This window comes from Chrysoperla carnea, chromosome X (assembly GCF_905475395.1).
Source record: "Chrysoperla carnea chromosome X, inChrCarn1.1, whole genome shotgun sequence".
Taxonomy (NCBI): domain Eukaryota; kingdom Metazoa; phylum Arthropoda; class Insecta; order Neuroptera; family Chrysopidae; genus Chrysoperla; species Chrysoperla carnea.
In genome coordinates, this window is record NC_058342.1 from 10,731,061 (window position 1) to 10,754,586 (window position 23,526).

Below are 23,526 nucleotides of genomic sequence, written 5' to 3' on the forward strand. Positions count from 1 at the left end.
ATCCGTATAAAACTACAAATGACAATAAAAGAGTAATGACAGCTTCTAAAAACTTCCTTTGCATTTGGGATAGTAAGTAAACTTTAAAAAAATTGCTTTACCATAAAAAATAATGGACAAACAGGAAGTGGAAAAGCCAATATCAACAAGAAAGTGATACTTCGAATTGTGGCTTGTATATACCCGAGTAGAAATGATTCAGGGCAAACTCAAAGGTGTTCAGGCCCATATCAGGCTACAGCAGGGTATACCGTATTACGTTTTACCATATGTGGCCCTGATCAGTACCTAGTAACAAATTCCCTGTTAGTGAATCCCCATGTTGACTTTGGCAGGTCCGGAAGAAATGAGCCCTAAAAGCTGCCCTAAATGGAAACCCCCTCCCGAAAATTAACCGGCCCTGATTGTACTGCCGTATGCCACCCCTAATATAAAATTCCCAACAAAATTTTCCCGGCCCGAATGCGGTCCGCCCTATGTAATCCCTATTACGGGCAACCCAGTTAAAAATTAGCGGGTCCTGATTTAAATGTCCTAACTTACCCCTAATACGGAATACCCGACAAATATTTTCCGGCCCGAATTTGATCAACCCTATAAAATCTCTACTAGGGAAAACCTAGTTAAAAAATGGCGGGCCCTGATTTAAATTCCCAGAGTTTCTCCTCATACTAAATGCCCTACAAATATTTTCCGGTCCGAATGCGATCAGCCCTCTCAAATCCCTATTACGGGCAACCCAGTTAAAAATTAGCGGGTCCTGATTTAAATGTCCTAACTTACCCCTAATACGGAATACCCGACAAATATTTTCCGCCCCGAATTTGATCAACCCTATAAAATTCCTACTAGGGAAAACCCAGTTAAAAAATAGCGGGCCCTGATTTAAATTCCCAGAGTTTCCCCTCATACTAAATGGCCTACAAATATTTTCCGGCCCGAAGCCGTTTAAAATCCCTATTACGGATAGTCTGGTTAAAAATTAGCAGGCCCTGATTTGAATGCCCTGAGTTACTCCTAAATTATAATCCGACCTTAAACTTATGCCCTATGTTTACCGAAATACAAGTAATAGATCTTGTTCAAAATTGTCAGCGGTTTATACTGTTAAATGCATTACGTCACATATGTATATGTACTGTTCCTGACTACATTCACTATGTATGCTCCCTATTCTTTTATAGTTAATTCAGCATTTCACCGGTTATTTTCTATAGTTATAGTGTTGCATTTGTTTCATATTTCAATATTTCTTGTGAATTGGTTTAGGCCATTGTGTTTTTACTTTTTCTCAATATTAATTAAACATACATATATTGATTTATACTGGTTTATAATAATGAATTACACAGAAAAAAATCGAAGAAAACGTGAAGCTACACGGTTGAGAGTGCAACGATTTCGAAAACGGCAGAAAGATCAAGTAACAGAGAAGTCTGAGTTAATACCACCTCAATTAGGTAGTGCAAACAGCATTAGCGATTTTTCCAACATAGTTCAAGGGAACAGTGCTTCATCTGTTGAAGAATTTTTTGGAGACAAAGTAGTAGTAAATGACATTGTGGATCCTTATCTCAACAATATTTATAATGAATCTGTATCATCAATAACTAATGAATGCAGTGATAGAGAACTGTACAAAGAAAATCAAAGTGATGACGAAATGAATGTATCTGTTAATAGTGAAGAAGATTGTTCTGCCAATATTAGTAATAGTTGTAATGAAATCGAAGATCTTCGTCAGTGGGCCGCAATGTCCAATATTCCCCACACAAAAATTGATGACTTACTGAATATTTTACGCCGGCGTCTATCACCGGATCTTCCTAGAACAGCTAAAACATTTTTAAAAACAACTTCTGCATTTTACGACATAGAAAAATTTGATGAAACGTCAGAATATGTTTATTTTGGTGTGGCTAATTATCTTCAACAGGCTATAAATCCATTGTGTCATTCTGACGAGCGGGAATTAAATCTTTTAATCAATATTGACGGAATTCCTGTTTATAAATCTTCCTCAAAGCAGTTTTGGCCGATTCTTTGTCTAGTATATCATAAATCTATCAAATATAGACCTTATCCAATTGCCATTTATCTGGGTGATAAAAAACCTAGTGATGTATTCAAATATTTAAAACAATTCATTAATGAAATGAATGAATTACAACATAACGGATTAACCATCAAAAATCAATTTTTCAATATTCGTATAAAAGCATTCGTTTGTGACCGACCAGCTCGTTCTTTCATTAAGTGTATTAAAAATCATAATGCTTATTGGGCTTGTGAGAGGTGTATAGTGGAAGGAACATGGAAAGATAAGCGTGTAACATACTGTGAGACAACCTGTGAGTTGAGAACTCATCAAAGTTTTTGTCGTCAAGAAAATCCAGAACACCACACGGGAATATCGCCGCTTACAAATTTAGATAATTGCGACATGATTAATATGTTTTTATTAGACTTTATGCACCTTGCTTGCCTAGGTGTTATGAAAAAACTGTTTGTCGATTATTGGTTAGAAAATAAATCCGCTGCCAAATTAAGCTATGCTAACAAATGTAAACTATCTCAACTATTACTTTCTTTACGTTATCAAATTCCCGAAGATTTTCAGCGTACAACAAGAGATATAAATGATATTTCAAAATGGAAAGCTACAGAATTTAGATTTTTCTTACTGTATGCTGGGTCTGTTATATTGAAATACTGTTTACCTAAAATACTATTTGAACATTTTTTACTTTTTTCTGTGGCGTGTCGTATATTATCATCAGATTCAGCACTACAATACAATAAACAAGCAAAAAAAATGTTAACACGTTTTGTTACAATGGCTCCGAATTTATATGGGCAATCTATTAATGTTTCAAATGTACATAGCTTAATTCATTTAGCCGATGATGTGAAATATTTACAATCACCTATCAGTGACTTTACAGCATTTCCCTTCGAAAATGCATTGGGTTATATTAAAAAACTTTTAAGAAGTGGCAAGTATCCTTTAGCACAATTATGCCGACGTTTATATGAAAGATCATTAGTTGATACGGAAAATATTACAATAAATTCCGAAGTAAAAATACTAAGTAAAAAAAATCCAAATGAAAATGGCAAAATAATTATTAAAAAGTTAAAATTTAAAAATATGATTTTAAGTTCTACTAAACCAAATAACACAGTAATGTTATACGATAAGACAATTTTACAAATCCAAGAAATATTCATGCTTTCCAATGAAACTACAATTAATATTGCAGGAATAATATTGGAAAAAGATAAGCCAACGTTTAAAATTCCATGTAAATCAGATATTTTAAATATGTGGAGAGTTCATACAACCAAAAATCGTTTTATTAGACAATTACAAATGGTGTTACAGAAAATGTTTACGATGACAATTAATGAAAATGATCAAATTAAAACATACTCTATGCCATTACTGCATATATGAACAATTTAAAAAAAAACATTATTTATTAGATATTATAATGATTATTAAAAAGAATGTCTCTATTTTATTTTATATTAATCTAGGTTTTTATCGTTTATTTATCCTTGATTGGTTGCTTACGCGGGGTGGTGATTTATTTGTGTAGTTACTACACTGTAGCTGTAGTACTTAAAACGTTGTATATTTTTGAATTTTGTGAATAAACAGTAAACATGTTTGTGTTTGTGCAGTTTTATCTATGAGCTTGCGTGGTAGGTACACGTACTTAGCATAACTATAACAGTTAATACAATTATCATACAAACAGTCGTTTCAAATTGCACGCTTTTGTCAACGAAATGTGCGAAAAAAGATATTCTTTAATAGTTTTTTTGGACGAAAAAGAAATTGAGAGGAGCGAAACTGTCCAAGTAGACATTGTGCCAACCAAATGGATATTTTGTGATGACCATAACAAACTTGTATGCCCATTTATAAATGAATCTACTAAAGATAAAATTAATCTATTACATAAATTAGTTCGTGAAAACAAACCAGCAGATTCCAGTTGGAATAATTATAGAGTGGAAGTTAGAGGAACAGCAGGTTAGTAAAATATTTTTTATTAATCAAAAAAATAAAAATATACTAAATAAAATTTCATTTCACAAAAAATATTTTGTTAGTCTGAGCACGTCAGCCATCTATTGTTTTTGCTCACCGCAAACACTTTTTTCGCTAAACCTTCAGAAATTTTATAAATAATAATTATTTTTCTGATTTTTTTTGTAATCTTACAAAAATTAATTTTTTTACAGAATTTGTATTTTCGAAAGTCATGTTTTTATTTTATTTTTTGTTTTTTTGTAAATAGACACGTACAAAGAAGGACTCGAAAAGTTGAAAATTTTACGTACTCAAGCGTACGCATTTTCTACTGATAACGAACAACATATTTTAAAGAAGCAAGATTCAATAAAAAAACAATGCCGATTAAAAGGCATGGCAAAGAAAAAAATTAAAAACAAATCGTTAGAAGACGTCGGAACCTTTGATTTGTCGACAGATGATGAAATGGGTAACTCAAGTGAGTAATTTATATTGTTTTTTTCCTCTTCTTACATGACTTATTCACAATGATTATAATCATATTTCATTTTTAATCCATAATTCAAATAAAAATAGAAAAATCAAAACTATTTTTATTCATCTACAATTTTTATACAAGGTATATTTGAAATAAACGAAGGTTTTCTAAGTTTAGTCCCAACTTTGTAACGCTTAAAAATATTAATATCATGAACAAAATTTTGGTAAAGATGTTCATAAAATCATCTAATTAGTCCATTTTTTGTTGTCTATCTGTCTGTCGTCTGTGTGTCCATCTGTCATCACGATTAGTCAAATTTTATAACGTGCTGAGGACGTGAAAAGTCAGATCAAGTTCGTAAATGAGCAACATAGGTCAATTGGGTCTTGTGGAACCCATCTTGTAAATCGTTAGAGATAGAACAAAAGTTTAAATGTGAAAAATGTTCCTGATAAAAAAATTAACAACATTTTTTGAAACATTTTTTCGTAAACATTACTGTTTATCCGTGAGAGCGCAAATTATTTAGTATGTATGTTCAGGCTGTATCAGTTATTTAGGTGTGACATGTATGTATGTGTAATGTGACAGAGTAAACAAGACTGTCTATACATGGTGTTTCAACAATTAACTCAGTCAATTGTTTACTTTTACTTGTTTTTTTCTTGCAGTATCTTCTCAAATATTGGCTGATAGTGACGACAACTCATCATCGAATACGTTGTCAAAAAAAAGTACAACGTCTTCCGGTAATTATACTTTTTGAATTAGCTAATTCAGTTTATTCTAGAATAAACTTTTTAATTATGAATTTACGATAAACATCTGAATTTTTTGAAAAATTACCAAAATTTGATATAGATTTTCCTAAAGTGGACAAAATTTTTTCATAAACTTTTAAACGTTTTACAAATTAGTTTCGGAGCTTTTTTAACAAACAATTTTCATGGCTCTTTGTAGTAGATTGAGTTATTGGTTTTTTTATTAATATCTACAAAAAATGCATTTTATTGTATTTTTTTTTATTATTCGCAAAACTAAGATTAACTTTAAGTAATTTTTATTCCATGTTTATGAAATATACTAAGTATAGGTATACTAGGTATATTAAGTTTAGTCCCAAGTTTGTAACGCTTAAAAATATTCATGCTATAAAAAAAATTTTGGTACATGTCTTCATAAAATCATCTAATTAGTCCATTTCCGTATGTCTGTCTGTCGTCTGTCATCACGATTGCTCAAAAACGAAAAGAGATATCAAGCTGAAAATTTTATTGCGTGCTAAGAACGTAAAAAGTGAGGTCAAGTTCGTAAATGAGCAACATAGGTCAATTGGGTCTTGGGTCCGTAGTACCCATCTTTTAAACCGTTAGAGATATAACAAAAGTTTAAATGTAAAAAATGTTCCTTTTAAAAAAATAAACAACTTTTGTTTGAAACATTTTTCCGTAAACGTCACTGTTTACTCGCGAAAGCGCATATCATGCGCAAATGTATGGTATTTTATAGGTAAATCAGTTATATGTATATGTGGGACATGTATGTATAATCAACACTGTCTATATATGCTATTTCAACAATTAACTCAGTCAATTGTTTGTTTTCACTTCTTTTTTTATTTATTTCTACAGACGTGCAGTCTTATCTACAAAACCCATTACCTTCTTGGTTAAAGCAATCATTTGATAATAATAATAACTTATCAAATTGGAACCATACAAAGTGAATTAATAATTATCAAGGAAGAATTAGCTGAAATAAAAGAAATAAGAACTAGTGTCGTAAGACAGGTCAAAGAAAAACAGAAGAAACATGATTTAAATCTTCCCTTCAACGCCTTAAACGATTTTCTGTTATTCGACGAAAATTTAAAAACGGACAAAAGTTTACGTGAAGAAGTTGTAAGTTTCATTAAATATTTAAATTAATGTTAAATACTTATAAGCTTTCACATAATAAAATTAACTGTTGACAGATTTCTATGATCTTACCTTTAATTTCTGCACGTGAAAAAATTTCAAAATCGCTAACTGCTGTAATGACTAAATTTTTAACTCAAATTGTTACCCTCGAATTCACTGCCGTAAAGCAGATAAAAGGAAAGCATATTTTTAAACAAACGTCTTTCTGTGGTTGTTTGCTAGGTTTGCATAATTTATTATTTACATTTTTTATGTTTAATATTTGGTAAACTAAAACTTTCCATTGAAGAACAAATGATGGATCACTTTTAACTCTTTATTGAATACAAATTTAAACTTGAAAATTGAATAAACAAAATATATATGTATATATATATAAATTTGCATTAGTTTCAAATGAAAAAATAAATATTTAATTATGAAATTTGTTGAAGTGTTCATAATTGAGACATTGTTCTTAATGGAAACCTTTATCTTTGAGTGGTGCTGTAAAAGTAACACATATTACCTAATAAATTTCAATTTGTAAGAATTTATGTCAGTTGTTCAATCAATTTTTAATGTTTTTCAGAAACTATTCAATTAGAGTACACAAATTCAAAAAAAGCTGATATTTTTAAAGAAAAAGATTTTTATGGTGCAGTTGGTATTGTTCTTAATAATTCTCGAGATTGGCATGGGTATAGAGAAAAAAGAAAATTGCAAAATCAAGAAAAATTGGATAAGAATCAAGAAGAAAACACTGAAAACCCCACTAATTCTAACGAAGAGATGCTGTAAACAAAACAAAAAATTCTTCTAGATCAGGTCTATTAGTATGTTTTAATTTAACTTCAATGACAAAATTTTATTTGGGTAGTAGAAATAGAGTAACAATATATATCATAAAAATTCATGTGATCATTTACATTAAAAAAAAAATTATTAATGGGTTGCAATAGCTCTGTTTTCAATCACCAAGTACTCGGGAAGTATTGACTTTTCGAAATTTGTTTCAATGACACTTTTTGTTTAGAATTTATTCCTTGTTGGGGCGATGGTCGCTGGTTTAAATAACAACTTCATTATCTGACTAGTGTCAACCTGGAGAAAAAACTGGTGAGTACATATATTTTTTTTTCATACAGTCCAACAGCTCTCAAACGTTCTTAAAATTCGCTAAGTGTTGGGAAATATTTTAGTTTTTCTTAAACCAGCGACCATCGCCCCAACATTTTTGGTCCTTCGAGCCGGATATACGTTTTTTTTCATTCAATTCAAATAATCACGTGTTTTTTCGTGTTTTTTGTTTTTGACAAGCGATTGCGTAATAGCTTGACAATAACAACCCTAGTTTTTTCACCAGGCCAGTCGACGCCATTTTGATATTTCATATTTGACAAATAATAAAACTACTCTTTTCATAAAATAGATGTCACTATTGACTATTTTTTTGTTCAAATCACAAATCACAATATTTACATTTTTTTTCAATTGTCAAAAGTTATCAAATGACATTTCAAAAATAAATGTAAACAATTTATTTTTTTTTTGACTTTAATTGTTAATTTCAATTTTCTGAAAAAATTTAAAATTCTTTTAATTAAATCGCATTTGATTAAAATTTCGTATTAATTCAATATTATTTAATACTCAATTGATTTAATTAGTTTCAATTTCTTATAGGGAAAATTCGTAAACGTATGGTTATTGACTTTGATTGCATTTTTTAAAATTAATTAATTTCATTCTTTTATTTCATTTCACTTGTATTCTAAAAAGTTTAAATTGTTTATTCTTGGGTATCAAATAAATTCATTATTCTTCATTGATTTTCATTCACTCTCAAGTATTCGAGTTTTTCAAAACAAATTTCATTTCACATATAATACTGAGTGCCCGGGTAACTTATGCGGATTTGCTCTAATTTATTAAAAATTTTCTTTTGATTTTAAACAAATTTAATTTCAGTGGTTCTGTAACTCGATTGAAATCATCAACGTATCGCTTATCAATAATATTTTAATTATTTAAAGTCATTTGATTGTTTTATCAATCCTTCATCAATTAATATTATTCCTTTTTTCAATTTTATTTGCATTTTCATTCAAGTATGGCACAAGTTATTGACAGCTTACTCCAATATGGAGAAAACATGGAAGCAGTGAAGGAAAACCTAGTCCTTCATCGTGAAAATGCCTTTGCGCAAGTAAACGCAATTTATGACACTGTAAGGGGTCTTGCACAAGCCGATTTTTTACAGTGTGAATTATTATTTAAAGAACTGCCATCCTTCATTGAAAATCATAAAATAATTCAAAGTGATATTTTGAAATTTAATTCTGCCGTAGAAAAACGTAAGCGAATCGAAACAGTTTCAGCTCAAATAGCTTACGATCAGTTGACATTTTCAATCAAGCTGCATTACCACAAAATGAAGGCGTTAATGCCAAACAAAGTTTCTGATTCAACATCGGTTGATTCAGTCAAACCTCTTCAACAAGATAACAATTTAGCTCGTATTAATTTACCCCAATTCAATGGCGATATAGATTCCTGGTTGGAATTTATTTCTATATTTGACAGCCTTGTCCATTCAAAACATATGGACAATATTTGCAAATTTCGTTACCTTAAAACCTCGTTGAAAGGGGACGCGGCAGCAGTGATTTCTGGGTTTGCCTTAACTAGCGAAAACTATCCATTAGCATACGAAGCATTACGTTTTCGCTACAACAATAAAAGGCGCATAGCCAGTTTTTATTTACAAAAAATTTTAGAGTTCAAGACAACCCATTTGTCTAATTTAAATAATTTAAATTCATTTCTCACCACTCATGAAACTGCAGTAAAATCTATTCGCTCTATGGATTTACCAGATTTAATTGATTTCATTTTTTTCAACTTAACACTAAATAATCTGGACACTAATATGCGCCGTGAATTTGAGTTGCGTCATTCAGACAAGGAGATTCCGTCATACACGGATTTAATCACGTTTGTTACTAATCAGCTTCGCTCATTAGAGTTGCAATTACCCACTACTCGCACCAGTAGCTCAACGTTTCCAAAAACAAATAAACCGAAATCATTTTTAGTAAACACCGCTCACAACACGAATAAAATTTCTTCATTTAAACAAAACTCTCAGATTTCAAAATGTATTCGCTGCAGAGGCCCTCACAATCTCGCAGCTTGTCCTTCATTTTTAAAAATGGAATTATCAAATAAATATCAATATTTAAAATCACTTACTCGTTGTTTCAATTGTTTAGGTTCTCATCTTCGAAGCCAATGTGCTTCTAAAAATGTATGTCGCAAGTGTGATTCTAATCAACATCACACTACCCTTCATCCTGGGTTTCAATCACCGGTCACGTCGGCAACCAAAGCCACCGTTTCGGACTTGAATGCGTCTCCCTCAAACTCAAACACTCAACCCCCCCACAGCACCGGTAACGACATCCCGGCGCTGTCATGTACTTCATATGCCCAAAACCCACAAGGGGTCTTACTGGGCACAGCTCAAATTTTAATTAATACCCCCAGTGGTAATTATTTTTCTGTTCGGGCACTTGTGGACCCTGGCTCCCAAGTGTCAATTATTTCATTATCATGTTGTCGTGCTCTTGGTTTACCTATTAAACCCACTTCAACTCAAATTTCTGGTATTGGCGCCACCGAAACCTCTTGTCATGGTACGGTTTCGTGCATTTTAAAGTCAAAATATTCTGACATAAAAGTCTCTACAACTGCTTATGTCATGTCTACTATTTCGTTAAATTTACCTTCAATTGAATTATCTCAAGAAGTCATCAGTCGCTTCACGTCACTCAAATTGGCAGATAGCCAATTTTATAAATCATCCCCCGTGGATTTCTTAATAGGGGCAGATTTGTTCCCCTCTATATTGTCATGTACGGATTCTCAAAATATTCAGGGATTCCCTTCCGCCATAAACAGTATTTTTGGATGGTTGATTATCGGTCCTGTTGAGGGCAACCCCCCTACTCAACCCATTTCACTCCTGAGCACTGCTCAAATAAGTGATCACTTACAAAATTTTTGGGAAACTGAAGAAGTTTCGGTTTCCATCCCCTCAAATCCTTCAGATATTTTGGCGGAACGCCATTTTAAAGACACGCATTCGCGTGACTCAACGGGTCGATACATTGTCGCTCTTCCGTTTCGTCCGGGCAGCCTCCCTGCCCTTTTCAACAAGGAGCGTTCACTCGCTTCCTTTATTAATTTGGAAAAAAGATTGTCTAAATTTCCAGAAAAATATAAGGCGTATACCGAATTCATGGATGAATACATTTCATTATGTCACATGTCAAAGGCAACTAACTCATCAGGTTATATAATTCCCCATCATTGTGTCACTAAGGACACTAGTACATCCACCAAATTACGTGTTGTTTTTAACGCATCGGACCCAGGTTATAACAAAATTTCTTTAAATTCATTATTGTTGGCCGGTCCTAAATTACAAAACGATATCTCGGATATCCTTTATTCATTCCATTTTAACGCAATAGCCTTGTGTTCTGATATACGTCAAATGTATCGACAAATTTTGGTACGTCCAGAAGATCGCATTTATCAGCATATATTTTACCGACCATCCACTGAATCCGACGTCGTTGAATTTGAACTAAATACCGTAACATACGGCTTAGTTCCTTCCGCTTTTCTTGCACAAAGGTGCCTAAAACAATTAGTTATCGACGAAGGCAATCATTATCCTTTGGCTTCTCAAGCCCTTCTGCACAACACTTACGTTGATGATATTATTACTGGTGCTTCGTCTCCTGAACAAGCCAAAACTTTAATGACACAATTACAAACTTTAATGAGTAGGGGAGGTTTTGAGTTGCGAAAATGGACTAGCAACGATCCTTCCATATTAGCTGATCTCCCTGTAGATCACATCGAGACGCCATTTGTGTTCGAAACGGAGACTGTGTTCAAAATACTTGGGCTGCTGTGGGACCCAAACACAGATAGTTTTCTATTTCAATTTAAATCATTCGAAAACGTTTTGACAAAACGCACTTTGCTTTCACATGTGGCAGGAGTGTATGATCCTTTGGGTTTTTTAGCACCTATTACCTTTAGCTTGAAGTGTATTCTGCAAAAGTTATGGTTAGATCACTCAGGGTGGGACGACCCTGTACCTCCACATATTCGTCAAATTTGGGACCTCCATCAACAAAACATGTATCTAGTAGCTCAAATTCGCATTCCCCGTTTTATTGCTCCTTCAGAAAGTAGGTCGGTATGGTTGGCCGGTTTCTCTGACGCTAGTCAGCTTGGATACGCAGCTGTGCTTTATCTCTGTTGTGATGATGGATATTCAATAACATCCAATTTATTTGCTGCTAAAACTAAGGTAGCTCCATTGAAAACCCTGAGCATACCGCGCCTGGAACTCTGCGGAGCACTTCTGCTTAGCAAACTCGTCTCGTCTGTCCGTCAAACTATGCCGAATTTGTTCAAAATTCCCCCACGTTTATTCACCGATGCTCACATCGTTTTATATTGGCTCAACACTCCTCCACATTTACTCAAAGTTTACGTTGCCAATCGTGTTGTAGCCATTCAACAAATTACTCAACAAATGTGCTGGTCTTATATTCACACTTCTGTCAACCCTACTGATATCGCATCTCGCGGACTGACCCCTGATCATTTTTGCAAATCAACTCAACATAACTTGTGGTTTCACGGACCATCGCTAATTTCGGAGCCTCTCAGTCAGTGGCCTCCTCCTTTTACGGATACAATTTCCAATATTGCTGAGCTGCCTGAAATTAAACCCTTGGCTCTCGCAGCCAATTTAATTACTCCGGATCAAATGTTAGAATTGTTTTCTCGCTTTTCGTCATGGACGCGTTTGATCCGAGTAGTCGCATGGATGCTTCGTTTCATCAAACAGTGTAAAGCACGCCTACAGCATCTAGAACCCATTTCTGGTCCGTTGTCCGTCACTGAATTAGATTTTGCGAAAATCAAAATCATTCATATAACTCAAAAACATTATTATTCATCCGAAATTCGTTTGTTGTCCGCTCATAAAGCTCTTAAAGGCAGTCTCAGCTCGCTCAGTCCGTTTTTAGATTCTTCTTCCATAATTAGAGTGGGTGGTCGCCTCGACCACTCCCCACTCTCTTCAGCTTCCAAGCACCCCATTTTGTTGCCCAAAGTGGCACACATCTCCCAATTAATATGCGTTCATGCTCATTTGTGTTCTCTTCATTCTGGGCCCAGAGCAGTCCAAGCTTCTGTTCAAGCTGTTTATTGGATTCCCGGGCTTCGTGGTCTCGTTCGGAAAGTGATCCGTAACTGTCCCACATGCTACAGATTTCGTGCCCTTCACGCCTCAAATGGCAGCTTTACCCGAATCTCGAGTCACCCCCTCGAAACCATTTTCTCATACCGGAGTCGACTTCGCCGGTCCATTCATTGTTAAATCCGGCAACCCACGTAAACCTCGTTTAACAAAAGGTTATCTCTGCATTTTTGTGTGTTTTTCCACAAAATGTGTCCATCTTGAGTTCGCTTCAGAACTCACTACTCAATGCTTTCTAGCAGCACTGGATCGATTTGTAGCTCGTCGGAGTCTTCCATCCGACATATATTCCGATCAAGGTCGGAATTTTCTTGGCGCCTCACGCCTTTTAAATGAAATTTCTATTTTCTTACAAGAAAATCGCGAGAACATCTCCGATTATTTGTCTCTTAAAAGTGTACAATGGCATTTCAACTGTGCATATGCACCTTGGTTCGGGGGTTTATGGGAAGCTGGCGTCAAATCCGCCAAATCGCTCCTCAAACGCATGTTCAAGGAATCTTCCTATTCCGTTGAAGATTATTTCACGATATTCGCCCGCATTGAAGCGGTGTTGAACAGTCGCCCACTGTACGATCTGCCTGCTGATCCTTCTGAGGCATCGTCTTATTTAACCCCTGGACACTTTCTTACCGGCACCCCCTTGACCTCGTTGCCCGAACGTTACCCACCTTGTGAACAGCCCGTTCGTGACCGTTGGCTGAACCTGCGACGCTTGGTTCAAAGTTTTTGGAAACGTTGGTCGAAAGAGTATTTAAATACTTTAATTCAAAGAAACAAATGGAAATCGCCTGCCGCCACCCCTGAGGTTGGGGATGTCGTATTAGTAAAAGGGGATCAAACTCCCCCACTTTCTTGGCCTATTGGTCGTATAATCAGACTTCACATGTCTGCAGACGGTATACCTCGTGTTGCCGATTTAAAACTTGCGGATCAGCAAGTAGTTACTCGGGCGGTCGCCAGACTGCTTCCACTGCGTGGGTCGATCGAGTAATCCCATTTTATCCTTCGCTCCCCCATTCATTTATTTTTTTTTTTTTTTTCTTTTCAAAATTTAATTATTTATTTATATCAAAAATATATATATATATATATATATAAATTTTCATGAAAAATCATATTGTACATTTTCATAAAACAAATTAACATAGATTCTGCTTTTCTTATTAAAGTTTTTATACAAAATAATAAAATTCTATCACTGATTTTCAGTACGTCATTATAACATTTGTAATAATCTTTTTGGTAAAATTGTTTCTTCAACAGGAGGATTCAATGTATCCGTTGCCATACAATAAAACATATCTGTTATTTTGTTCAATGATTCATTCATCTTTTTCTGTAAAATATTTTTTAAAAATAATAGAAAACAACATCGAGTTGAAATCATCTCTTGGTAGGTAATTGGCAGCGGTCTTTTAGTCCACTCTTCATCTGTGATTTTATCCATGTTTTCTCTTATTTCATCTACATTGTTGACATTTTCAATTTGTTCGGTCCCATGTAACTGAATTTTTCCCTTTTTGTTTAGGTAGGCTCAAATTCTATCGAATTTGGGGGGGCGACTTATGTTAGGGATATTTCACAAGTTAGTGTTTTTACTTTTTTCTTTGGTGATTTTAATTAATAATAAGTTGGTATTAACTGACTTTACCAAACTTCCGCTGCACAATAGTCTTGTGTTGTATAAGTTGTTTACTTATTTTCAAGTTCGGTCAGCCTACGGGCTGGCCAAGCTAACTGAGTTCATAACTCTTTACTTTTTTATAATTACAATTAATTCGTTTTTATAAAAAAGTAAAGAGTTATGAACTCAGTTAGCTTGGCCAGCCCGTAGGCTGACCGAACTTGAAAATAAGTAAACAACTTATACAACACAAGACTATTGTGCAGCGGAAGTTTGGTAAAGTCAGTTAATACCAACTTATTATTAATTAAAATCACCAAAGAAAAAAGTAAAAACACTAACTTGTGAAATATCCCTAACATTCCTATTGTCATTTTTAGCAAAAAATTTTCCAACCTCGGCAGGGGTCCCACCCTCTGGGCAAGATCGCACAAATTTTTGTTTTAAGTCAGCTTCAAAGCAGCTCACAGTTTTTATAAAGATTTATTGACTTTCCCAGGATTCCGAAATTTGATAATGTAAATCATAAAATTGGTTGAAGTTCTTCTACCTTATTCCGTCTCTTTATGACTATTATATTACATTTAGTTAAAAGCAGCTTAGGATATTATCGTTAAGTGTTCTAATGTTCCTCTCAATTTCAATTCATTTATTCTTTATTTAAAAAAAAAAACTTAATTCGATAAGAAATTAAATAATTTTAATCAATTTTCTTCTTGAATTGTTTTTTTGTGGATAAGCCTATACCATTATTTTTACAATTAAATTATATTTTTTTGATACCATTTTCGATAGGGTGGCAGATTGGTGTAAATCTGTTCATACCTTTTATTAAAAAGGATATATACATATATTTTTTAAATTATTTTTTATTAAAATTCTCTTTTATTAATGATTGATTACATTTGATTTAGTGAAGTAAATGATTTTTTTTTTTTTTTTAAGTATCATTATTAAGAATTGTTCAAATTCATATTAATTTATTACTCTTATTATTATTTATTTAATTAAAACCAGTAAAAAGGATATTCTATTTTTTTTAGATCAATTATTATTTAGATCGATTATAAAAATACAGATTAAAATTACTTTTTTTTTAGTTAATTCCATCAAAGAATTTTTTTTTTCAATTATAATTTTTAAAATTTTCATTAATATATTTAAATTTTCATTAGTTTATTTAATATATTTAAGTGTTTTGTGATTTAATGTCAATTTATAAAAATTTAAAAGAAATTAATAAACAGAATTTATTGCAGATAAAATTTTATTTCATTTCTTACCAGAGTTTTTGCAAATAAATTCATGATCCGGGCCTAACATAATTCCCTAATAGGGGGCAGAACAGAGTTTTCTGTTTGGGGCCATATGAACTCCCGAACGGGACCTGATCATATGGTCTTATCCGGACCCTATAAAATTCTCTGGTAGGGGCCAGACAAATTTTCCTGTTTGGGACCATTTGCCTATTTTCTGATAGGGGACAAAATCTTTTATTTGATCAGGACCAATTCTTGCATACTGTTTTGGCCCGGATGATTTAAGGCGTTACATTTCTGACCTGGCGCGGATGAAATAAATTGATTGGGGCCTGACAAGATTTCGTATTTAGGCCATATGTCTACTATCTAGGGGCCAAATTGGGCCCAAATCATATTTTTTGAGCCGGGCCCAATAAAATTTTCTGATAGGGGCCAAACACTAGGATTGGGTCAGGGCCAACTCCGGTGTGTTGTTCAGGTCCTGATGATTTGAGGCGTTACATTTCTAGTCCGGAGCGGATCAAATGTGCCTTAATACGGCCCTATAATAAATTGGGCTTGCCGGTTATGGGCCGGGCTGCAACCCTTAAAAATTTCTACTCGGGTAATTCTATATATTATAACAATATGCAAAAACTCATAATATACGAATAACGAAGATCAAATACTAAATTGTCTCAATTCTGTACCGTTCGATCCTGTTAAATTTAGGAAAGAGATAAAAGATACATTGTTAAGAAAGTTCGAAAATATTCAGGATAAATGTTTGCATTGCTTGCGTTAAATTAATAAAAAAATAATAATAATAATATGAATGTAACACATGCAAACGGTACATACATTCAAATTGTATTCAAGATAGTGAAATGTGTTCAGAGGATGAATGCAAAGAAACTAAACCGAAAAGAAAAAGACCATCGATAGGCATGTTTCAATCTAAATCTAATGTTTAAAACAATTATATATTATTATCTTAATATTTACCATAGTAGTATTTGTAACAATTAATATATTCAGGTAAAAAGTTATTCAGCTAATTAAAATAAAATTTTTTCTTTCGGGATCGATCTTATTAATTACACCTAGTTTCGTAATAAAAATAGCAATTTTTTATAGAAAAACCATGGTTTAAAAAAGGAATATCTGTGTTTATATAGACGGAATCAAGCGAAATAACCCTGGCTCAAGATGAAAATGCCAAAAAGCGAGAGCAGTAGGATAAGGCCTAAGTAAGAAACGAACTAAATTTAAAATATATATATATATATATATATATATATATATTTCGATATCTTGTTTACAGAAAAAATGTTATAAAATTAAATTATTATGAAAGCAAAATTAAATTTGATTAACTATTTTAAAAAGATATATTACTTATTTTATCTACTAGTCACATTGAATAAAGAATAATAAATTTATTTATTAAATGCATTCCTCCAGATTTGATCGCCAGACTTGAATAAATGAATATTTTCGAAAATAATTGCAACATATAGAATCAAGACAAGAAAGACTTCGATCACATTTTTTTCAGTTAAAATTTCAAATTACTTCAAACTTTTCAAAAAGGGCTCTGAAGGAGCCTTCCTCTCACTATGTTGTAAAATGCTTCTATAGTTATTTCTTAAGTACATTATGAGGAATTATTTTATATCAAATTAGCGCTCTTTCCGGAAAATATTTTTGATTTCAAAGCCAATGCAAAATTTTGTAAAGTCAGAGGGAGTGTTCCATCCACTCAATCGTAAAATGCTTCTATAGTTATTTCTTAAGGACATAATAAGAAATCATTTTTTAACATTATTTATGGACGGACGAAACAAAAAAGTTCAGTTATGTATATTTAAAAAATTTTCGAAGTGGCCTAGGGGGTGTTCCGTCCACTCAATCGGAAAATGCCTAAATAATCATTTCTTAAGGACAATTTAAGGAATCATTTTTAACCGAATTAGTGGACGAACACAAAATTTATTTTGAATATTTTCAGTTAATAACCAATTGAAACTTCAGTTACATCAGAATCCAGAATGCATCCAAACCATTCTCATGATTTTCACTTTTTGGACATTAAATTTGATAATGAATAATATCGCTGAAGAGATGCTACCGTTATCAATCATAGGAAAGCCTTCATTTAAAAACTTAATTGTCGAATTAGGAAAAGTATCACCTATGCCGTACAACATTACAAAATCAGTAAGTTAAAAATTAAACTTAGTTTCTAAAATGATAGCAACATTTAAATCAATACAATTCATACGCAATACGGCTTATATTTGGTCAGCTAAAAAATAAAAGCTACTTGGGTGTAACTGGCCGCTGTTAGAACCACTGTTAGTTAATGTAGAACCCAAAACACTATCAAAAGTCTGTAGTTATGTCTTGTAAAAGAATCAAATATTCACATACTTATGATGAAATACTGTTCATTCAGATTTTGGAATAGCAAAGCAATTAGCCGCAACAGTAACTGATCTTACGTTTAATTTTAGGAAAGCATTCAAAATTTACAGCCTCTCTCACAGTGCTAATACGGTTATCGAACAAGCTGACTATTTAGATGATCATAAATATTGAAGTTCATAAGTATTCTCGTAATTGATGAATGAAGATGACTTTTTACAAGAAAGTATTACTCTAACTACTTATTACAGATGCTTTTCTCATTTGTTAAATTAAGTAGCGGCCACAGACGCCCTTAAATCCCTCGAAAACTCTTCATATAGAGTAATTTATAATTCGAGTATGGCTAAACGAACAGCTTTATGCAATGTATCGCATAAATCAACGAAAGTAGCTGATTTAATTAATGATATTAGATGGAATTCGTTATATGACAGCACTCAACGAATATTACAAATTAAAAATAGTTTAGATAAACATTCGGAAATCCAAAATCAAAGTCAATTGAATTAGATTTCATTAAAGAATATTCAAATGTAATGGGCTCTGTAGCTAGAGCCATTGAACTGTAACAAGGAAAATATAATTGTGTCTTGGGTTTTGTTCTTCCTATAATAATACAAATTAAAGAATCAATAGCTAATAAAACACATCTTACATACATACTGTGAACCATTGAAAAAAGCATGTCTAGAAGGCTTACAAAACCGATTTTTCAAAATCACGCACTTAAAAAATTCAGAGAGTATATATTAGCCACTGTATCACATCCAAAATTTAAACTCAAATGGTAAAAAACTCCTAAAGATATTCAACTAGTAAAAACAGTTCCTATGCATGAATGCAAAAATGCATCTTTAGAGCCAACATCAGGATGTTCAGAAGACTCAGATGATTATTTTTTTACTTTTAAGGAAGTTTGGGAGGTACTTTCTATCAATTGACTATTTATTTGAAATTTCTTTAAGAATAAAAATAAAAATATAACGCTATCATTTTTTAATTGATCATATATCAAAATTGCCCTATTTTATAATTATTATTAATTTAATAATCAATTGTTATTTTTAAAAGTTAATGAAAGAAATCCATAGTTGAAAATTTGACTAAATTACCAATCTTAATTTTAAAATTTTTTTCTCATTTGTGAAATTCTCAAAAAACACTCGTAAATATATTTTATAAGTGTAAAAATAATTATTGTCTGAATTGAAGTCATAAAAATTTGTTTAAATATTTATTTTCAATTATCTCTAAAGTAGAAATAAACCTGGCAACGTTGTATAACAATAATTGCATTTTTCGGTAGTTGGTACAACTGGTCATGTTTCGTTCGTTATATTCAGTGTTTATGACGACAGACATAACCGTAGCAGTACGTATTTAATTATGAGTGAACGTCATCGTTATGAAGGTAAATTAAAAGCCAAACTGAGTGGCGTGAAAAAGTGAGTGCTGTAAAACGAAGAAAAAGAATGATGAAGAATCTACTTGCATATAAGATGGTAGTATGAGAACGATGTGTCCGCGTATTTTAGCAGAAAAAATGTGGTGTACTGATTGTGATACAGCCTTTTCATTCCGATATGTTGAAGAAGAAAAGAGGATTGGGTTAGCAAGTGTATATAAAATAAGATGTCATCAGTGCTTAAATATTTATGTTCTGCCGACTTCCACTAAAACAACAAGTAGCAACCATTCTCATGAGTTCCGTAATTGCCAATACTCCATTAATGTTAAAGCTGCAGCAGGTAATATAAAAGCATCTGCTTGATTTTTGTATTTTATAAGAATACTTTGCATGAATAAACATGTAAAAATAATGTGAAATTAAATGTTATATTATTTTACAGCTGTTATTGATTCAGGATTAGGCTCGTCACAATTAAACACGGTGCTTTCTGAGTTGAACATTCCACCAATTTCATCTAGTATACTCGGACGTCATGAACGTGTGGTAGAAAATGCTTTAAAAAAGCTGCGCAAAAGCAATTCCAGAAGAAAAACAGTTAACAATAAAAGAGAATGGATCACAGTTGTCAGAGGAAGCAGTGTACTTCTACCACGGATCCCAATGATTCCTTCAGATTCGCCTATACCATTCAAACATTTACAATTTTCGATCCGCTTGGCATATGTTATGACTATAAATAAGTCACAAGGCCAAACAATGACAATTTGTGGTCAATTATATGTTGCGTGTTCCAGAGTTGGAAAACCATCGAATTTGTTTGTTTATACGCCTCAAGGATTAACTAAAAATATTGTACATCCTATAGCATTAAGATAAATTAAGTTTTTGTAAATTAATAAATAAATGTTATAAAATAGTTTCAGTGTAAGATTTTTTACCTTTATTTAAAACAAATTTAAGTTTGTATTTACGATGCTGTTATTGCCACACTCTACGGATAACATCCCAGCCTGTAATCAGTCATTTCATTCGCTTAAAATTTTCGGTGACGCCTAGAAATATCCGTGTCATCCAAACCATAGACAGTGGCTGCTATTATCTAGTCTTCAAATTTAATCCGTGAAGTGTGGTAATAGATTAATCTTTTTATTTAACACAGCTTCTACATTTCACTTCACTCATAAAGTATATGCACACTTACACACACAGTATATACTCACATGCTACCGATCGATCGGATTTGGATAAGTGTACATGTAATGACGTTAGATATTAAAATAACTCTTGAATAAAAATTTTCATCAAAACAGTCCAGATTGTTACAGCTTATTGAAGAATGTTTGAAATTTTCGAATTAACGACGTGTGTACAGGACAACGTCTGTCGGGTCTGCTAGTTTCGTATATTTTACGAGATTTAAATCAAAATCCAATTAAAGGTGCATTTTATACTCACGAACTGTTAAAAACAGATAATTTAAATTCTTATTTGATCGAAAAAAATTTTAAGAGATGTGGGAAGAAAATTTATGTAAAATGGCTTGGTTTTCCTGGAAAATTTTGGATTGATACCAAGGATTTATTGCAAAAAAACTAAATCAAATTTACTCAAATAAAAAACTTTTATATTTAAAAATCTATTTTATTTCATTTCCAATTTTATAATGTCCTAACGCTTATGTATTTATATTATCTGGTAAAATATACCTCTTATCATCGTCACATGACAAAGATTTCTTATTCTGTTCCAGAGTATACAAATTGTGATTTTTACTTTTGTTTTGCTAGCATTTTTCTCAATCCATATCTGCCCCCCCCCCACATCCACAAACTATTCTTATATGTCTGTGATTGCATACATTTTCGAAAACTGAATTGACTATTAATTTAAAAAAATCTTTTTCAAACTCATTGGAAGCTAATTTTCTTAACCGTGCATTTAAGTCAACATAATTTTGAAGCCAACGTGATTGATTAAATCGCAAAACTCTGTCAATATTTTCTAATTTCAAATCAAACTTTAAACATTGCTTCAAATTTCTTATATGAATTACATATTTTTCCTTTTTAAAAATGTTGTGACCAATTTATAAACACCCCGAATTTTTTTCGTCTCCGGTAAAAATGGAAGACAATTGAGAAGTCGAGTAAGTGTTGAGTAATACTTATAGTAACCTCTAAAATGTACCCCAATATCCTCTACTTTAAAATTTTTCATTTCATTTTCCGTTAAGTATGAAAAATTTGAGACAGATTGGGGCGGGGGGTAGTAGAGTTACGAAAAAAAGAAAAGTATCGACGAACAATCAGTAACGTAAGTACTCTGGAATTCAAAGACATGTGCTTATGTCATCAAAAGAGCAGAAGAACGAAAGAATTCCTTAAGAGAATTAGTGAAAGATCGTGTACTTCATGAAATCGACATTGTTGCAGCTAAAGCAAAATACCATACCGTTTACAATACTCATTTTTTGAATCGAACACCATTATACCACCATATTCTCAGTAGATAAGCCTCGTTAAGAAAATCAAGTTACTCAAGCAATGAAAGAGATTTTTGTTACTTAGAAAATCATGAAGATTCGCAATTTACATTAAAAGAGCTCAAGGATGTTCATACGGAGTATGTACCAGATGACAAGACTATCTTAGCAAGACTTCAACAAAAATACTTAACCGATATCGTAATTAATAAAAATTACTAAAAAATGTAGGATCGTAGCAGCTATTATTAGACAAGACATTCGGGCCTCGATAGTTGAAACCAAATCGTATCCACCTCCAAATAAAATGTTAGATAACATTAATGAAGAAATACCTAAAACTCTATTACATTTTCTACACGAAATTATATTTAAAAATAAAAAAGGCAGAACGGAATAATGTCATGCAATAATGTCTTCGATACGAGAACGATCATTTTCATCACACCGACTATTAGGGTTTTCTGTATTTCTTCATAGAAGATATGGATCAAAAAGACTATTGGATGTTGTATCTAGCTTGGGATTTGCAGCTTTCTATAAAAATATTGTTGAATATGAAATTTCAGCAGTTTACCATTCGCAACCTCACATTTCATCATCAGAATCAGGTGCGTTGGTACAATATGTTGGAGACAAAGCGGATATAAATGTCCAAACTCTTGATGGTAATAATACTCTTCATTTTATGGGAATGATTAAGATTTTTACTCCAAAAGAAGCTGTTATTTACGATGAACTCATACAAAAATGTACAAGGAAGCCAAGTGCCAATGAGTTCGCAGCAAGATTACATGTATCTCTTCTAGCATATAAGAAGCCAGTTAAGCCTGGATACAGCAAGATTCAAGTCGAAAAAATGCATGATGATGTAGCACTAACAAATAGAAAGTTGACTGCAGTTGATTTTTTGCAATTGCCAGGATGGATTGGCTATTTTGAACAGCTAACAAGAAAAAATACGAATTTTTCAACATCTAAAGTCAACATCAAACTGTTTCTGCCTTTTGATCATCCCGCTAGTAATTTAGACGCGATTTATACTACATAAACATCGCCAGTAAACATCGCCAAAGCACATGAACAAAAAACGTGTGTGATTACTTTTGATCAACCCCTTTACTCCAAAGCACATGAAATAGTAGCTGCATAAGATTCTAACTCAGAAATATTTAAAATAGTTGTTAAACTGGGGGGATTTCATATGCTTATGTCATTTTTGGATGGATAGGATATGTAATGGACGGAAGTGGAATCAGGGAAGCTTTGGGTACAATATATGCTACTAATTGTATCGGCAAAATTTTAAATGGACACGCATATTCAAGAAGTATCGGAGGTCATACACTATTACAACTTGCATTATCAACGACAATTTTTGAAGACATGAAAATGGAAGATTTTGTGTTGGATGAGTCAATTGAACAAACAACTTGTCGTGATGTTGCTTATGAAGATGTAGAAGGTTGTATAGGTAATTCGAACTCATTTATTAATCAACTTCATGATCAACTGAAGGAATTGAAAGCTCGAGGTCCTACAGCACAGTTATGGGT

The 23,526-nt window shown here is 32.6% G+C and overlaps 3 protein-coding genes across 3 annotated transcripts; all 3 read left to right on the forward strand.

Annotated features, from left to right (window-relative positions):
• The first annotated feature begins 3,760 nt into the window (after window positions 1-3,760).
• Window positions 3,761-7,396, forward strand: LOC123302385. Its single transcript, XM_044885302.1, has 4 exons — window positions 3,761-4,042; window positions 4,311-4,523; window positions 5,198-5,275; window positions 7,020-7,396. The coding sequence occupies exons 1-4, from the start codon at window positions 3,796-3,798 to the stop codon at window positions 7,226-7,228; spliced, it is 747 nt and encodes a 248-aa protein (XP_044741237.1). The 5' UTR covers window positions 3,761-3,795; the 3' UTR covers window positions 7,229-7,396.
• A 1,465-nt stretch (window positions 7,397-8,861) lies between these two features.
• Window positions 8,862-18,587, forward strand: LOC123302888. The gene is made up of 3 exons (XM_044885982.1): window positions 8,862-8,946; window positions 9,703-11,392; window positions 18,491-18,587. The coding sequence occupies exons 1-3, from the start codon at window positions 8,862-8,864 to the stop codon at window positions 18,585-18,587; spliced, it is 1,872 nt and encodes a 623-aa protein (XP_044741917.1).
• An 874-nt stretch (window positions 18,588-19,461) lies between these two features.
• LOC123302390 lies at window positions 19,462-20,364 on the forward strand. The gene is made up of 2 exons (XM_044885309.1): window positions 19,462-19,825; window positions 19,928-20,364. Exons 1-2 carry the CDS (start codon window positions 19,585-19,587, stop codon window positions 20,362-20,364), a joined length of 678 nt encoding a protein of 225 aa, XP_044741244.1. The 5' UTR covers window positions 19,462-19,584.
• Window positions 20,365-23,526: the final 3,162 nt, after the last annotated feature.

Excerpts from the sequence above, each read along its gene's own strand:
- LOC123302385 (XM_044885302.1), top strand. The coding sequence starts at position 3,796 with ATGTGCGAAAAAAGATATTCTTTAATAGTTTTTTTGGACGAAAAAGAA. Across the intron at positions 4,043-4,310 it reads GGAAGTTAGAGGAACAGCAG|ACACGTACAAAGAAGGACTC; the intron begins GTTAGTAAAATA and ends TTTTGTAAATAG. Across the intron at positions 4,524-5,197 it reads TGATGAAATGGGTAACTCAA|TATCTTCTCAAATATTGGCT; the intron begins GTGAGTAATTTA and ends TTTTTCTTGCAG.
- LOC123302888 (XM_044885982.1), top strand. The coding sequence starts at position 8,862 with ATGAAGGCGTTAATGCCAAACAAAGTTTCTGATTCAACATCGGTTGAT. Across the intron at positions 8,947-9,702 it reads ACAAGATAACAATTTAGCTC|GTTCTCATCTTCGAAGCCAA; the intron begins GTATTAATTTAC and ends TCAATTGTTTAG. Across the intron at positions 11,393-18,490 it reads GTGTTCGAAACGGAGACTGT|ATGGAATTCGTTATATGACA; the intron begins GTTCAAAATACT and ends TAATGATATTAG.
- LOC123302390 (XM_044885309.1), top strand. The coding sequence starts at position 19,585 with ATGAGAACGATGTGTCCGCGTATTTTAGCAGAAAAAATGTGGTGTACT. Across the intron at positions 19,826-19,927 it reads TAATGTTAAAGCTGCAGCAG|CTGTTATTGATTCAGGATTA; the intron begins GTAATATAAAAG and ends ATTATTTTACAG.